The 18,873-nt window shown below is 29.0% G+C and overlaps 2 protein-coding genes and 1 pseudogene across 7 annotated transcripts; 1 reads left to right on the top strand and 2 right to left on the bottom strand.

The window, feature by feature from the left end:
* Nucleotides 1–110: 110 nt before the first annotated feature.
* LOC146881883 (uncharacterized) lies at nucleotides 111–2,373 on the top strand (annotated as a pseudogene).
* LOC146881882 (uncharacterized) lies at nucleotides 383–4,930 on the bottom strand. 6 transcript variants are annotated; one of them, XM_085668486.1, is made up of 6 exons: nucleotides 4,152–4,927; nucleotides 3,280–3,336; nucleotides 2,589–2,824; nucleotides 2,382–2,472; nucleotides 2,010–2,172; nucleotides 383–770 (listed from the first exon to the last, which is right to left on the bottom strand). In XM_085668486.1, the coding sequence occupies exons 1-4, from the start codon at nucleotides 4,153–4,155 to the stop codon at nucleotides 2,434–2,436; spliced, it is 336 nt and encodes a 111-aa protein (XP_085524612.1). In that variant the 5' UTR covers nucleotides 4,156–4,927; the 3' UTR covers nucleotides 383–770; nucleotides 2,010–2,172; nucleotides 2,382–2,433. The 6 variants fall into 6 exon arrangements, with proteins under 6 accessions (XP_085524612.1, XP_085524613.1, XP_085524609.1 ...); XM_085668487.1 differs by having other exon boundaries at nucleotides 4,535–4,926; XM_085668483.1 differs by having other exon boundaries at nucleotides 383–798; nucleotides 3,280–4,926.
* Nucleotides 4,931–8,904: 3,974 nt separating this feature from the next.
* On the bottom strand, nucleotides 8,905–15,031 carry LOC114170371 (tricyclene synthase EBOS, chloroplastic-like). Its single transcript, XM_028055846.2, has 7 exons — nucleotides 14,789–15,031; nucleotides 14,417–14,687; nucleotides 11,024–11,402; nucleotides 10,064–10,282; nucleotides 9,830–9,968; nucleotides 9,481–9,729; nucleotides 8,905–9,327 (listed from the first exon to the last, which is right to left on the bottom strand). The coding sequence occupies exons 1-7, from the start codon at nucleotides 15,011–15,013 to the stop codon at nucleotides 9,001–9,003; spliced, it is 1,809 nt and encodes a 602-aa protein (XP_027911647.2). The 5' UTR covers nucleotides 15,014–15,031; the 3' UTR covers nucleotides 8,905–9,000.
* Nucleotides 15,032–18,873: the final 3,842 nt, after the last annotated feature.

Below are 18,873 nucleotides of genomic sequence, written 5' to 3'. Positions count from 1 at the left end.
TTAGCAACCCCTGGTATTAGCACAACTTTCTGGAGGTTTTCAAAACCCCTGGTAATAGTAGGGGTTTCCAGAACTCCTGGTAATGGCGGAGGTTTACAGAACCCCTGGTAATGACAGGAGTTTACAGAACCCCTGGTAATGCCGGAGGTTTACAAACCCCTGGTAATGATAGAGGTTTATAAAACCCCCAGTAATTGTAGGGCTTTGAAATCGTAATGTTGCCTACAATTTAGAACAACATGTTACTTTCAATATCCTTATGTTTGTTACGTTTTTTATAATAATACACAAATATGAAAATGAATGAAAAATTATAAAAGGCAAAGTTTTAAATTTTTTATTTGTAATTTTCCTATAACATTCATAAAAAGATAAAAAAAAAAAAACAAAATCTATAAATTTAACCATTCATAAATCCATAGCATAAAGTATACAATCCTTTATAATTCATTTACTTCTCTTTTCTCTCTCAGTATAGTACTAAATTTTCTTGTACAACAGAAGTCAACAATAATAACCCTAATGATCAATTAACACAATATATGGAGCTCTCGAACAACATCAACTTTTAGAAAATTAAATATGACTCCTAAAATACTATTAAAACCTTTATATCACCACCTTCAAAACTGTAATCCAAGATTCCCTTAACATATGCACTGAATTTGGCGTAAATGCTTTTGGATTGCCACGTTAGCAATGACTGATACATCATTATCTTTCATCTTGTTCAACTCACTTTCCTCGGATACTGTGTTGAAGTGTGGTTGCTACAAATATGAAATTTGATATTACTTGCTGGAACAAATTCATCAATCATTGGAACAATTAGTTTGACCAAACGATCTCATTATTCACAGAACCCAAGAAGAAATTAGAATAATCAGATCATATGCTCAGAATGTAGTTCATAGATACCAAGAAGAAAATGACCTCAATGAATTTAGTACCTATAAAAGCTCTCAGTGAGTGTATTTCAACCCGTTAGTATGAGAGATAAGGAGAACTTGTGATGTGATAAAGTTTTCAATTTTGAAGAGGAAATCTAAATTTGTTAGCATAGTTTAATTTGATTACAACATGTGTTTACCATAGCGCTATTGTTGCAAGGTTGTTCTTCAGTCTTGTCCTAGTTTTTATTGACCTAAACATGAGCAACTTATGAGAAATTAAGGTCTACTCTTTTGGAAAAAAGTGAAACCTGATATTCACAATGATTATAAAAAATACAGGGATGGGTGGAAAGAAACAGGATGCACAGTCTTATGTGATAACTGGTCTGATGGTAGGCTCGGATCACTTGCTGTGTTTTCTGTTGCATGCTCAAAAGGAACATTATTCTTGAAGTCGGTTGATGTTTCAGGTCATGAAGATGATAGTACTTACTCGTTTGAGCTTTTGGAGTCAGTTGTGCTAGAAGTTGGTTTAGAAAATGTTGTTCAGGTTATGACAAATGCTAGTGCTGGTTATGTTTGTGCTGGAAGGCTTCTCACAGCGAGGTATAATTTTTTGTTTTGGTCTCCTTGTGTTGCTTATTGTATCGATAAGATGTTAGAGGATATTGGTAGACAAGATTGGGTTAGCACAGTCCTGGAAGATGCAAAGACAATCACAAAGTACATTTATAGTCATGCATGGATTCTAAATATAATGAGAAAGTTTACAGGTGGAAAGGAATTAATCAGACCAAAAATTACTAGATTTTTCACTGATTTCCTTTCCTTGAGATCTATAGTGATGCAAGAGTATAATTTGAAGCACATGTTTTCTCATTCAGAATGGTTTTCTTCCATGTATAGCAGACGTTCAGATGCACAAGCCATTAAGTCATTGCTATATTCAGATAGATTTTGGAAGTATGCGCATGAAGTTGTGAGTGTTTCTGAGCCACTGTTAAACTCCTAAGGATGGTTGATGGGGACATGCCTACTATGGGTTATATATATGAAGGAATAGAGAGTGCAAAAGTTGTGATCAAGGCCTATTATAAGGGAATTGAAGAGAAATACCTCCCAATCTGGGAAATTATTGATCGAAGATGGAATATGCAACTTCATTCATCATTACATGCTACAGCTGCATTTCTTAATCCTTCAATTTCTTACAATCCAAACTTGAAGAAAGATTTGAGGATGAGGAATGGGTTTCAAGAAGCCATGCTGAGGTTGGCAACTACAGATAAAGATAAAATGGAAATTACTTATTTGTGATGGGATCCATGTATCCTTTTGCTAGTCCAAAGTCAATCATGTAAATCTGAGTGTTACATTACACCAATTATATATTAATTAAAAGTTGAAAGCTAAAGAAAATACTAAATAAAAATTGTATCCACATAGCAATTGAAAAGAACAAAAATACTAACGTTAATGAAGCAATACCTGATTTGCTTTCTTTCCAAGACCCATAAGGAAGTAATCAGGTTTGATGTCTCTATGCAAAAATCCTTTGGTAGAGTTCATTGACATTCACCTGAATTACATACAATAAGCAGTGGAATAAGAAACACACTTTGATATAGTTATCAGTGATAAAAAAAATGAAATTGAGTTCCACTAATAGATTGGAAGAGAATGAAATATAAATACCTCAGTTATAGTTCCCTTGGTCATGACACCAAGTGAGGTGTACATAGGGTCGTTAGGGTTTTTCTTTACTCCAATTATTTCTAGATTAAACGTGCATTTAAGTTCTGGGTGAGTGACATGGGCCTTGGTAAACCGCAAATCTGTTGGACGAATGAATCTCTCATACTTTGGAGGCTTCCTGGTAAAACCAGGCCCAATAAATGTAGCTTTAGTAACCATCCTCTTCCATTGCTTGGCTGCAAAATGGTTAATCATGAACTGTCATATGCGCTTCAGGAATGATCATTATATTTTTTTTCTAATACTCTAATAACACCAAGTGCTTGTGAGTCATGATGAACTAACATACCGTAAAAACAATGACAGAAAGACACCTTCCCAAATAGAGATTTCTCTAATCATTTAATGACATAACAAGAACACGTAAAGATTTCAAAGTACTCAATATCCTCCACCTATTCAAGCAAAGAATGCAAGAATGAACTAGGAATCATACGCAAGAATGAACTATTAATCATACACAAGCATGATTTGTAGATTTGTAGAAAGATGAAGAAGACAATAATACAATCTAGCTAATACTTGAAAATAACAATTTTATGCGATTTTAATCAAGTGGTGCCATAAGGTGAAAAGAAATTAAAAAACTGAAGCTAGAAATTAAGTTTAGACAAATAAATATGATACTTACTCTTTCTTTTACCAGTCCAGACCACTTTGAACATTTCATCTTCAGCCACAAGACGAACTTGAAGAAATGAAGAAGGCATACATTATTGTTAACAAAAAAGGAACACAACCCCACCCCCAAGGGGCATCCTTTCCTTCAAAAAGGATCCAAAAAATACTCATAAAAAGGAATCTGTATTGAATATGCTATACTTTTCATGTTGCTTCGTAGGAAATACGCACCTGAATATTGATTAGTTATTTTTCTATCAACTGATGCAGTCAACACTTACATGATGTCTATGTGATTTGTTTATTATTTAATTTCATTGTATCAGTGCAAACTGTACAACTTTTGGTATTCCTTTCCATCTCCACTAATATTGTATTCCTTTCCATAAATTTCGTAAAGAATTTTCGCCATGAATGTATACTTGACAGTTGACCATGACTTGAAATGATTTTTTATTTTATACTCCACTACACATTTTAACCCACCAAAAAATCCAATACTTGAATGACAAGTATCTTTGTAGTGATCAGGGTTTAGATGTACAACACGAAATGAAGCAAAGACCTTCCATTCCTTTGGAATAGTGTAACCTATTTTTATTACAAGGGAAGAATTAAATTGTGATACAATATCTAATTTGCCTGTAAATATAATTGGTAATTATTAGGTAGTAGTTGATACCTTTATTGTTTATATATGTCATAGCTCTTCTAAATATTCCACCAAAAATGTTTGCAACCCTCAAAGTCTCATTCACAAACTATAATGTGCACAAGATTAATGATAATATTAATAATGAAAAACTTGATAGAAGTTGTTTGTGCATTTTGTAAATGTGATTAGTTTTTTATGCAGCTGAAATAGAGTTAAAATATTCTTACGCATTGAGAGAACTCCCCCTCTGGATGACTTTTTTAGCTTTCATATGACTATGCTCTTCCTGCCAAAACAACACAGAGAACTCCCCCACCAAACCCTCTAGTTTGGTTCTACTTGTACTTTATAAAACTCACAGGATAACTAAAATAGTCTAAAAATGTTAGAGCATACTTTCGGAAACAATCAAAATAGTTATTTCCTAAATACAAGGAAAATGTTCAATAAAAAAATCACAAAGCTAAATCCAATCAAAAAATGCATCAATAAAATCATAGACACCATGAAATGATAGGAACGAATTAGAATATTTGTACAATGCTATCAAATTCGAACCACCATAAATCAAATTCTCTAACCTCTGTAGAAGGATAAAACGAAAACATACCTTTGTCGTCGCTGGTAGCGGTGAGAGAGCAAGATTGAAGGCCTGAAGTGCGTGAGCGTCCGGTGGCGGAAGACGACCCAAACAGGGGCACACACGCAATAGGGAACTTATGGTGAGGCACAACAAGGAGGTGCTCACGAAGGTTTGTGCAGAGGAGGAATGGCCAATGACGGAGGCGAATAGCGAACCTAGATAGGGACAAGGTCAATGGCGACGACGGAGCTCGTGAATTAGTGGTTGAACCCTAATCGTTTCGACAGTCGATGGATGAAGCTCGCCGGTGTCTATAAGCGACACATGAAAAGGGAAAATGGAAGAAGAATTATGTAGGACAAAGGAGGTGGACATTAGAACGAAGGGAAAAAAAATATGAATAAGGGTAAAAAAATCATAAAAAAAACAGAAAGAGGGAAGGTTAACAGAATAGGGAAAAAATCAAAATAGTATCTACTTATTTTAATTTAACTGGGGTTTGAGAAGAAACTCACGACACTTACTTGGGGTTTAAAAAACCTCTGGCACCTATCTTATTTTCTTGAGGTTGTTATAACCTTTGTTAAATAACCCTTAGTAAAATTAAATTTTTTGATAGTGTAATTTATAAAATTAAAAATTAAAAATTATTAAATCATAATAATTAATTTTAAAAATTAATTTAATGACAAGTTATAATTTTTCATTTATAATAATAATAGTGACTATTTTAATAATTAATTATTTTTAATTAAATTGATTTATAAATCGGTTATTATAATTATTAATAATTATTGTTTATTAAAAATTTCATTTTAATGTCTTATTTTTTTAGAATACATTTGAGAAAGTTACAATATATTATATATGGTTAGTCAATTTAATGATTCCCTCTAGAAAATGACAGGTGAACAAGGAAGGACAAAAAAAACGTGGTATGAACAGTTAGAAGTTAGAGAGTACGAGAAATGGAGAAGTTAACATCCGATGCAACCTTTTCCGCATATAGTTCCAATCAAATTATATCTTAATTCATTAATTTATATATATATATATATATATATATATATATATATATATATATATATATATATATATATATATATATATTAACAACTACAAGAAATAGTGATATTATTGACTTTCAAAATTCATCTATAATACTTAAAATCTATCGGTAAAATAAAATTATTAACTATTAAAATCTATTAGTAAAACTATCGTATGTAAATTGTACCAATGAAACATGTATTAGTAAAATTTCTCGATAATTATAGATAGATTTTTCTATTGGTAAAATAAACATTATCATCTAGTTCATCTTATTCCTCTTCTCTCCTATATTCCAACGATGAACAATGGCGGTGAAAGTGAGACGAAACACAATTTTCTTCACCCACTCCAACACAATTTTCTCCCATCAAACACCATCAGCATTCAACCTCTAGAACCTTCGTTTCTTCATCATTCTCTGTCGCCCATTCTAACTCCATCATCTTCATTGCATTACCATCTTGAACCTCTATTTTTCACTTTTTTCTCCACTGATTTTACAATCCAAATACAGAAACAAATTTAACTCCTCTAGAAATCAATCACCAACCTTTGCGTTTGTTTGAAAAGAAAAGGGAAGGTGTTGGCGGCGTCGACAATGTCGACCATTCTGATCGGGGTGATGGCAAGCGACAATGACGCATTTTAAGGTTGCTGGAAAGAAATCTTGGGTTCTCCTTTTGGCTACCATACGAGAGCGAAGAAGGACATCTAGGTTTTGGGAGAAGGAAGAATAATGGTGTTGGTGAAGCCTTCGACAGTGATCAGTGTCGCCGACGACAACCCTGTATGAAGGTTGAATTTGTAGCAAGGATGGAGCAACTCTCTGGTGGTGGTTTGCATGAATAAGGAAGGCTACTCCTGACATGGAAGGAATTAGGGGAGGAAGAAATGCTCTAAGTTATTGAGTTGGATCTAGTTCATGACAAATTTTAAAATTTGTAATTATCGACATGTTTATCGATAAAAAATTTATCAACAAATGAAATATATATTATCAACAATAAATAAATTTATCGATAAAAATAAATTCGTATATATTCAAATTATTTTCATCAATAAAATTTCATCAATAATTTTAAGAATTTTGCATTTACAACATTTTTCAAAGTTATATTTTATTATAGTTAATATAATATATCATGATGATTTTTATTTATTTTACAATTTTATTTTTGTATATTAAATCATCTTTACTTTTACTCTATTTTTAAATTTTTATTTTATTTGTTTATTTATTTCTTGTTTGCCTCTTGGTTTTATTTCTCTCTGCCAAACAGATGTTTAATATTTAGATGAATGGTTTTATCGGTTTTTTCTTCTTTTGTGTAATGTCGTCATAAGAAAATAAAATATAGACAATGCATTAAACGAAAGCTTAATTGAATTTTTAGTTCCCGTAATATAAGGCTTTTCATTTTATTCCTTTTTTTTTCTTGTACATGTAATTAACTTATCACATTACACATAAAAAAAAGTTTCAATTTGGTAATATTGTCACGTGACATGTACCACTCACTCTTCATTTTTATTTTATTGATGTTTCTAAGAAATTAGAAATCAGCAGTAAATAGTAGCGGGATTGGAATTTACTCCAGAACAATTGCATCTTTAAATATAGTAGGTTTTCTTTTATTCTACAGATATCTTGTTATAAAATAAAATTGATAAATATAACAGTGAGAGGAGGGAGAATGTAAGAATAGAGAATGAAAATAACTTTGTGTTTCTTGTTATTGATCACAAGAGTCTTATTTATAAATATAGAAAGTAACCCATAAATTATACATGATATAAGAATACAAATATTTGAACCTCATAAATAATTAATTATATGAGTAATTGTAGCAAATCAATTAATCATATCAATTATGTAAACAATTATATCAAATCAATATACGATCATTTATTCATACTTGTTGTTCTTTTTATTTGTTTGATTTTATTATTGGTCTTTGTAAGATCAATTGAAAATAGTGATCATCTAAATTTGATTTATCATATATTCAAATTTATTATGTTTGCATTTTTTTTAAGTTTCTAGATTTGAGTAGCTTTATTGTTTGGATTTAAAAAGTTTCTTTGAAAATAAGCATTGTAACAAAAAAAAAATGTATGTTTTATAGAATTGCAAGAAGGCTTACCACAATGTGAAGGTGGTTTGGTCACTAAATTTTGATTTCTATGCATAAATTATAGTTTGGTTGAATTTTTTTTTTAAATGATTGCACTTAGAGTGTTGTTTATTAACTGATGCTTTTAAAATACTTTGACATGATGTTCTTATTGAGAAGTTTATCAAGAGATTAGATCATGTATAATAAGGTATTGAGAAACTTAAATTAAGTTTTGAAAGATCAAGGTTGAATCATAAAGAGGAGAAGATGTTTGAGTAAATCGTGTAAAATTTGAAATTTAGAAATTATATTATTAAAATACTTTTGAAAACAATATTTGAAAACTAATTTGATTTTGTTGTTATTGAAATTGATTTTTATGATATTTTCACTCAAGAAAAATTGTAATAAAAGTTCAAACCTTACTTTCGATCTTATTTTTTATTAAGAAAATATATTTCTGATAATAAAAGATAGATTTGTTTAAGCAAAACTAACGATGCAACTCAATCTTATATTTGGTCCTATTTTTTTTTCAATAAAAATTAATATAAATGTCTTTCGAAGGAGAAAACTTTTGCTCAATATTTTTTCCGTAATCTCTTTGGTGATTGAACATGAATGTTTTAGTAAATTCAAAATGAATATTACTATTTGGATGTATGATTGATTTGTAATTTTGTTTAAATTAATTATATTGTATGATACTGGTTACTACGATGCATGAAATTTGTAAGTTATATGTGCTTATTGATATTGATAATAATTGTATGAAGTTGTAATCTTGTGTTTGGGATGACAAGTGAATTGTTTGATTTACATAAGTATAGACACAAATGTTATAATGAAGATTTTTTTACTTAACTTATGATTTAAGTCAAAGAAACAATGGTGCAAAGCTATCTCATAATTAATACCATACGAAGAAATGAAAACCACAATTTTCTTTATCAGCCAATGAAAAAGAGAATAACCGGTTCTTTTGTTGATGGAAAATCATTACATTGTTTTAAAAGGTTAAGGTTTTGGAAAAAAATTGTTTTAGTTTAGGTCATTTATATAGTTTTATATTAGGCCATTTATATAGTTTTATATTGGATCAATCACTCTTTTATTAATTAGATTTTGTGTATTTTTTAATTTTAAAGTAATTTATGCACATATTTATTATATTAGATAATAAAAAGGTTAAAATAGGAAGTGGACAAACATTTTACTGGAATCAAGAAATTACTTTAACACTTATTCTGCAATTAACCAGATAATACAAAGTTAACAAACACTCTATACAAACTAATTTATTTTTCTTTCGCAAGATGACCATTAATAAGCAACTTGTGGAAAGGTCTCCATCTCGTAAAGTGCAATGGGTTCAATTATCAAGGATCGTATAAGATTATTGGCAGTGCTATTTGGTGCTCCATGTCCATCTCCATACTGATACATGCACTGGGAAATTCTTCCAAGGTTCATAGTTCTTTCTATGAAAACTTTTGGGAAAGGAGACTGTGACACTCTATCAATGTTCATCTCCTTCCACGTTTCATTAAGTAAACTATGGACATGCTTGTAAGCGCTCTCTTCACTAGCACCACTTTCTCGCATGTAACATACAATGGAGCTTGCTGCTTCACCTCTCTCTAACTCTGCCTAAACAATTACAACACAAGATCAATTACCTCTATGTTTTAATGATCTAAAATTACTCAAAAAATTGAGTTACAAGACATTTGATAGTTGTAACTAAACTCATGGTTTAATTATGTTAAAGACTACCGTGGTTATGTTCGGAATCCAAATTACCTTTGATGTACCCAAATCATTGCAAAGTCGAAGAATAATGGATGGTTTCAGTAACAGGGAGTGGAAAATGTTCAAGGATTCAAGTGCCTCTTTTGTGATGTTTTGGTTTAGTAAGAAAAAAGCATGGGTGAGTATAACTACGCCGGAAGATGAGACCCATGCATTGTTGAGGTAATCCTCGAGTGTTGGCAAGTGTTTGTCGTGACTCCATTTGGCTTCTTGTAGGAATGCTTTCAACAAATCACACCACTGTGTAATTCAATTCAAAAACAAAAATAATCTCAATATTGCACTAACATGTATATATAATATGTAAGAAATAATTGCTATAATTTATGAGCTAACATACTGCTTTGGTGAGGTAGGGTAGAATATTTTGTCCGTGTTCTTTAAGAGCATCGTAGGCAAATTCATTGACAGTGTTGTACAGTGCCAGAAAGCATATCTTCATGTAATCAGGGAGAACTTCAATTGCTTTAACATCCCAACTAAAACAATAAAAACCATTTTTTTACTTGGTGCACTGATTAATAATTATGGCCGTTTTATATGCTCGTGATCGAAGTTCTTAGATGTAAGTTACCTTTCTACAGATGTTGTGAAAAGTTCTAATTCATCTAAGGTGCCATAGACATCATAAACGTCATCGATTGTAGTTAATAAGGAAATAACTTTTGTTATGCCTTTTCGGAGCTCATTGAACTGAGGCTCAAAGCCCATTCCAACAGACCAAAAGAAGCATTCCATAAGCCTGTCTCGGCTGAAGCTTAACTTTGAGGCCAGTCCCATTCTCCTCCACCACCTTCATCACAATGTAACAAGAAAAATAAAAGGAACATCATAAAACAGTAACCTTGTATTTTTTTAAGGGAATAATTGTCTACTTAACAGAAAATATTATTTCCTTTTTCATTCTGGTTAATTAAATTTATGTTGTGATAAACTTTCATTTTTCTTTCTCCCCACTTTTGTGCACACCTCTCTTTCCTCAAGATAGTTGAAAATTTCATTTAATAACTTCCCCCCACCACTTTCCTTCTCTTTCTCCTTTTCTATTTTCTCATATAATTAAAATATTGTGAAAGTATCCGTAATTGATTGAACAATTTATGTGGGGAATTACATAATCATGACTTTTTTGAAGACATGTATTGTTTTTTTTTACCAGAATATTTGTGTGTCTGGTCGATTTCATTTTCAAGACCAATCACTGTTGACATTTACAGTTGCAGAATGCATACTTTTAATTAATGGAAAAAGAGTTACTGATTTACGTATTTACGATAAGAGACCAAATTTAGACACAACACTGCTAGTTCAGTTAATCTTGTGTTAACATCATAGGGCTAAAATCAACATTTTATTTGAGGCTAGTGTTGTTGAAAATAGTTTAAGTGTGAATCAAAGTTTCACATTGAATAAAATAGAGAAAGTTATAAATTTTTATATAACATCATTGTTTTAAAGTTTTAGTATAAAAATGATATCAAAAGTCTTATATGAAAAAATATCGGTCAAGTATGTTTTTCGAATACGGACTGACCTTGACATTTGTTGGAGATCATTTTGCATTGTTGACTGCACAATATTGAAATCAAGCTTTGCTGCTTCAAGCAGAAATCGATTTGAGTCTGTTCTTTTAGCATAAGATTCAATATACCACCTTGCTTCCAGCCTTTGGGTTCTGTGATGGAGTGGAAGCTCCAATGCATGATTCACTTCTTCCAAAACCATGTTACTGCTTTCACCTTTGTTGAGGGCAACCCTAAGATGGAATCTAGAGAACACCATGGCCTCATCCAAAATCTTCTCTCCTTCGTACCCAAGAAACGATGCCTCGTACAGACTCAGCATTCCCTTCACATCACTCACAAGGCTTGCCTTGAAATTACCATTCTCCTCCTTAAACCTCTCAAATATATCTGCATGATTATACAACAAATCAAGCCTACTTTACACACAGCTTGCAGATACAAAATACACACGTGAACCTAGCACATGGATATGCCACCATCTAAATTGTAGATATAATGAAGTGATGGGTTTATATTTTATATTCTTCACATATATGGGTTATGATTATAGTCATTGTCATTGAGAGATTGTGCTTCTATATGGTTATATGACATTAGTCTTACACATATAAGACCTTAGACACCACTTTTACACCAAAACCTTAAGACAATGTTGTTATGGATCTTTATTCTTATATAGTGTTTAACTTTGTCATTTTTATCCAATGTGGGACTTTTTGACTCTATTCCCAATACGAAAGTTACTATATATTATTTACAAGGGAAATAATAATCGGACAAAATTTTGTTTGAGAAACAACTATTAAAAGAAATCCTTATTTTACTTTTATAATTTTCATAAAAAAGTAAAAAATTACTTTATTTGATAATTTTGTCAATTTTATCAAAATCTTATTTGTCAGAAAATCATTTTTCTATTTATAATTATACAAATATAAAAAATTAAAAAACAGTAATAAAAACATATTGTTTTATAAAAACATTCAGAAAAATAAAAATAAGAATATATCTACATCAATACTAGTATAATTTAATTTTCGTCAAATATATATAAATATTTTCAATGAAAATTTTAGACAGATAGTTATAATCAATAATCATATCAATAATAAATTTAAGAGCTTAAAATTTCGTTATAACTTTAAACAAGAACTGTTTATACTAAATGCATATAAATTATTCTTGATTTCAAACGCATAGGGAAGAGGCCGATATTAATTTTGACATTTTAATTGCAAAGAGAATCTTAATTATTATCATGCCCTCAAGATCATTTAGTGACTAATTATAAACTTTTATTTATAATATGACTATTTTAGTAATTAATATTTTTTTATTTTATGAATTGGTATCAAAACTAGTCACTATAGTGGTTAACAATTTTTAGTTACTAAAATTGGTTATTAAAGAAACATTCTCTTTAGTGTTGATACACCTCTACCAAAGTTAGAGCTGTCAAAATGGGTTGAAACCCGCAAGCTAACCTGGCTCACCACGGATTCGGGCCGGGTTGGATTGAGATTTTTTTACAAATTTCAATACGGGTTGATTTTTAACCCGACTCATCTAGAACCCGACTCACCCGGATTGAACCAGTGGTGAGTCGGGTTGGCTCACTAACCTGCAGATAAAAGGGTCACACAAATATTTTTTATTATGTTGGGCTTTACATTTGAGTCATGTTAATTTGTTTTTTTTTAGCCAACACATAAATAATTTGTATTTTTTTATTTTGGTTTGTATTTGGATTGTATTAAAGTTTATTTAGATTTTAATTAGAATTATAATTTAGTTTTGACTGAAAAAAACAATATAAAATTTGTATTTTTTTTAATTAAGTGAATCTGTAACCCAACCCGTTTAACCCGCCAACCTGTGGTGGGCCGGGTCGGGTTCAAATTGTTTGGCTCGTTAAAAAGTAAGTCGGGTTGGATTGGCTCACTAAATTATCAACCAGTGGTGGGTCGAGCCGAGTCAGACCGAGTTATCAGTTATTGCATCTCTACTTGAAACGTTTGAAAGTTTAAAAGGTACGGTTTTTAACTTTTTTTAAAAAAAAATCTCTTTGAAATTATAATCTTTTCTAAATTCTTCCGTGATGATTTCATGTTAAAAAATTCTTCCTTTCTTTATAATATCTTTCTTCACTTCTTCAAATTAATTTTCTTTTTCACGTTTAATTATATTTTAGTTTTTAGCATTACTAAAACATAAATATTTTATTATTTAATTTTTTAAACTTTTTATAGATATAAATCAAATAAATTATTAATTAGAATTGTATATCAAGATATTTTTATCCTTTAAATAAAATAAAATATTATTTGTAATATTTAGATCAAGATTTATCTAATATTATAATTAATTATATATTTTTATAAAATTCAAGACACGTTAATTTTAACCAATAAATTTGTTGACAAGAACCTAATTATAAAAATGTTATCAATTATTTTTTATGTTGACAGTTTTAGAGATTCTCATTGAAACGGTGACGTTAAAAGTTCATTATGAATTCTTTAAAATATATATAAACAAAAACATTGTAATAGTATGATATATAGTGTCATCCAATTACTTTTATATCATATTATTAAATTTATTAATATATTCAAAATAGCAAAAAGGTATTTAAAATATACTTTTTACAATATTAATAAAACTTCTTTATTTATCTATCTGTTAATCGTAATTGTTCCAGAATAGTGAGGCACTGAGGCTGTTATTTGAAATGTCGGTTATTGGGTAACAGAGACAACTGGTGAAGGCATTAACTGCTGGTCCCCAACTCCTCCACATGAACATATAGCAGAGTTTAAATACATATGTTTATGATGTTACGAGGCCTATAATGGTGTGCATGAACACCTCATTTCTTGTTTTTTTCTATGTTGTGTATGTGTACAGTGTTTCGGTTTTTGTTTGATACGATGATAATATTGGTTAAAGTAAGATGTTAAAGTTTTATTTTCTCTAACTCCCCACTTTTGTTCATACTTCTTTTTCCTAAAGATAACAGTTGAAAATTTCATTTAATTACTTCCTCACCGCTTTCTTTTTTTCCTTTTTTTTTTCAAATAATTAAAACATAGCTTTAATGGTTAGTTTTTAGATATTTCACAAACTAAATAATATTATAAATAGTTGTTTAGAAAAGAAATAAATAAAGCTTATTTTTTGTTTATAATAAAAGGAAAATAATATTTAACAAAATTTTGTTTGACAAATTTGTACAAACAACTATTTTTTATAAAAAAATTCCTAAAATTTTATTACTTTATTTTTATAACTTTCATAACAAAAATTACTTTATTCCGTAACTGTGTCAATTTTGTTAAAAATTTGTTTGTAAAAAAAAATCATTTTCCAATAATATGAAAATGTTATAACGTTGGGTATACCTGCATTGACATCATAGCCATATTCTCTGAGAAGCCTGAAGCACATAGCAGTTTCATGCAAACTTCTGTTAACGATTGTGGCATTAAATCTTGCAGAAGAGTGAAACCAAAGAAGGGCTTCTGCTATCTCCTTGTCATAATGGTAGCTCAGTCCCAAGCGTTTCACATCGTTAATGAGTTCAAGTTTGTGCCATATATCTGAACTTTCATCTTTTATCATTCTCCTCACTTCCTCCTGCAACATCTTGGCCCTGACCTCGTATCTTGTATCCTAAAAACATTATACAAAGAGCAAATCACGTATATGTGTGTGAAGAAAAAGTTTAGAATTCGGAGAGTATGTGTAATAATTATAATGGTTGAGTGAATTACAGCGTAGACATGCTTCAAGGACTGCAGAAAGTCGTAAGTCCAGATGTTGGGTTGGAAGTTTGCAGATTTTCTTTCGGAAACGTTAACGTTTGTGGTGGTTGCGTTGAAGCGAGGGAAGATTATCCTACGTTGGAGAAGATTAGGAACAACTGGTTTGAGAGGTTTGGGAAAAGTGAGATGTGGAAGAAAAGAGGAACTTACGAACGGGAGGTTCACAAGAGTCATTTTGTTGAAGCCTGGCTTATGTCTGCAACTGCGAATATTTAACTTTGGGATGTCTCATATATATATATATATATATATATAGAGCGAGGGATGATGATAGGAGTTGGGATGACGTGGTCCCAAACTTTTAAAATTGTGTATACACATTGAATATATGAGAATTAAATTCGTTTATTTTTATTTTTTATAAATTACGTTTGTTTATGATGAAAAAAAAATGTCAAGATATTTTTTTCTTGGGTTACTTATTATTATTTATGTTTATTTCTCATTATGATACGTTTTTGTATTTTTGAAAAAAAAAAACTAAGTCTTACGTGTGAAAAAAAAAACTAAGTTTTACATGTCAAAATTAGCTTTAACGTCGTTTGTATTTTATGGTGAGATACCATAAGTATATTTATAAGACTTTTAGGTCCTATGAAATTTGTTGTCAAAATTAATATTATCAAGAAAATGTCAAATAATAATTAATAAATATATGTGATAACTTGATATACCATATATCAAACTAAGATTTAGTCAAATATATTGTTAATATATAAATATTTATACTAATAAATATGTTTTATAATACTTTTTGATCACTTTAAATCACTAAAACTAAATGGACTTTATTAAATTTCATCACTTACCATATTTATTGTCATCACTTATCATATTTATTGGATCGAGTATAAGGATGTCAAAAAAATCCGTATCCGCGGATAAAACCCGTAACGGGTAGGAAATGGATATTAAAAATGGATACCCGCTACCCGTGGGTATGAGTATTTTTGATACCCGCATGTTAACGGGGCGGGTACGGGTATCATAGTATCTGTACCCGTGGATACCCGTACTCGCTAAACTTTACCCTTATATATATATATATTAGTAAAAAACATTATGAATCTTCATTCAATCATGGTGGTCAGATTCTTACCCCACAAATGAGTAAATTACTTCCATATACTGTGGAGGCATTGATGTGTCTCTAAGACTGGTTATGGACCAACATGGAAGGTAATGAAATTAACACTTTTACTTAGATATTTTAATTAAGTGATTGTTAGAAATTTTTACTGAACTTCTTATATTTTAAGGTTCTTCTAGATTAAAATTGGACAACCATGAAACTTTATACAATGTTGCAAGAGGTGGACATTAATGAAGTTAGTAATTTCTTTAATATTTTATTCAAAAATAAACTACAATATAAATGGGTAGTAATTTTTTTTGTTTGTTTTTCAATAATCAATCGGAGAAAGGGGACAGACTTGTTGATCTAAGCACTAATTATGGTTAAATATTTATTTTTTAAAATATTTTTGTAAATACCCGTGGATACCCGTGGATATGAAAAAAATAGACGGGTACCCGCATAACGAATATCCGACGGATATGGGTACGGGTATGAGGCAAATATTTATCCAGCGGATAGGGTACGGGGGAGCTACTACCCATAACCTACCCACCCCGTTGAAATCCCTAGTCGAGTATGTACCCTTCTTAGTAATAAATTCAACTAGTACTAAATAATAAACCACTCATATCTAATCGAGTAAAAAAATTAAATTATATAAATAGAAGATATTTTTTGCGATGATTTTGAACACGTCACAACTCCTGGTAGCTCCTAATTTTTTATCAAAAAATTCAACAATAAAAACAAATATATATTATTCCATATTTGATAACATTTTTATGGTCTACAATAAATTTTAAAAGCATATAAATACTTTCTTAACATAAATATAGAAAATTCTTAGTAATATTTTAATTATAATAATATAATGGAATGTATAAAAATATTTTCCATTATTATTAATATTTTAATTATAGTATATGACAATATATATAAAAATTATTTTTCATTATTAGTAAGATAATTCAAATTAATAAAACTTTAAAAAATATCAATATTTTCTTACGCCTTAATAATGTTTTGAATTTTTCATGTATTTGGGAATTTTCAATTGAGTCTCTAATCACTTTTTATAGTCTATTGAGTCATTAAAATTATAAAAAATTTTAATATAATCTTTATTTATGTGGCGGTTAACTTTGTCAAGTAGTAATAATATTGTCCTGTCACTCCACAAATGCTGTCACATAGTATTTTATTACAAAAGACAATTGATCAGGAGATTTTTTCCAAATATTGATTGTATTTAATGATTTTTTTTAAATTTAATTAAAATTATAAAATTTTAAAATTAAAAATAAAAAAATACAAAATTACAAAAATAGAAAACATGTTACCGTAAAATTATGAAAAACAATTATAAATTATAAATTAAAATTTAAAAATATAAAATTACAAAAATCAACAAATTAAAAAATTAAAAAATTATAAAAATATATAATTTTATATTTTATAAAATATAAAATAGAATTAATTCTATTTTTCTTCTTATAAAATTATTAGTTATTTTATTAAAATATCGTTATTATTATTATAATTATTATTATTATTAAAATTCATAAAAGATACTAATTTAATTACAGAATAATGCTGTACTATTTACAGTATTGATCTGGTCATCCAAAATAAAAACTAAATGCACTTACAATTATTAATTAAAAGGAAAACAATTAATACTATAAAAAAAGTAAATATGCCCATATAATTTTTAAGTAGTTATAATTTTATTTTATTATTTTTTAATCGGTATATTTTATGTATTATTATTGCACTAAACATGTCAAATTAGCTTTAATCAGGAAAGAACTGAATTGTTAGAAAACAAACACAACATGTATTTGTAGTATACAAATTTCCTACCATTAAATTCTCGTGGATCAATTATTAAATATTTGATTACAGTTGATTTACTGATAACCTCGTCTATTATTATTATTATTATTATTATTATTATTATTATTATTATTATTATTATTATTATTATTATAACTAAAAAAATGTTAAATCATTCCATTGGACCCTATTTTTTAGAGAAATTTTGAGTAAGTCTCCTTCTTTTTTTTCTCACTTATGTTTCTATTTTGAAAAATTCGTTGCAATTAGTCATTTTCGTTAGTGGTACACTAACAAGGTTAATTACGTGACACAGGTCAGCACGTGTTTTTTTTATAAATTTTAAAAATTAAAACTAAAATTGTTACGTGTCAAGTTGTTAGTGTGCCACGTAGTAGAGGCGGTGTGATGTGACACTGACAATGCCAAATATCAATATTGAATGTGACAATTCTCAATTTAATCCTGTATTTGTTATTTTGTCTCAATTTGATCCCAATTTTTTTAAAACTGGTGCAATTTCATCCCTATTCAAATTAAGAGAAAATTTAACCTTTATATAAATGTCATGATGATATTTCTAATAAGATTAAGTTTTTATTTTACATTGAACTTTATTTAAATATTGTTTCAAATATTTATATATCAATAATTCATAGACAAATGTGAGAGTTGGTTTAAAAATAACAACTTTATAAATTGATTTGTAAAATTTTAAATAAATATATTTATTTTAAATTGCTATAAAATTGTTTTAAAATTTTATATTTGAATTTATAAAATTTTTATTTTTAAAGCAACTTTAACATTTATCTATAAATTATAGATATATAAATATTTAAAACAAAATTTAAATAAAGTTCAATGCAAAATATATATTTAAATATACTTAATTTTGTTAAAAATATCAATTATAATAAAAATGTCATTGTAAAATTTGTAAAAAAATTAAATTTGGTATAAGGATGAAATTGATTCAGTTTTAAGAAAAATAGAAACAAATTGAGACAAAATAACAAATACATGAAGTATATTGAGATTTTTCATATCCAATAGTGACACGTAACACTGTCATTGTCACATCACACTGCGTCTGTCATGTGGTATAACGCCAGTTTGA

The sequence above is a fragment of the Vigna unguiculata genome, chromosome 11, assembly GCF_037176805.1.
Source record: "Vigna unguiculata cultivar grain cowpea cultivar isolate G323 ecotype 2 chromosome 11, ASM3717680v1, whole genome shotgun sequence".
Classification (NCBI taxonomy): Eukaryota; Viridiplantae; Streptophyta; class Magnoliopsida; order Fabales; family Fabaceae; genus Vigna; species Vigna unguiculata.
Note: the sequence above shows the minus strand (reverse complement) of the source record. Positions and strands in the feature narration are given on the sequence as shown.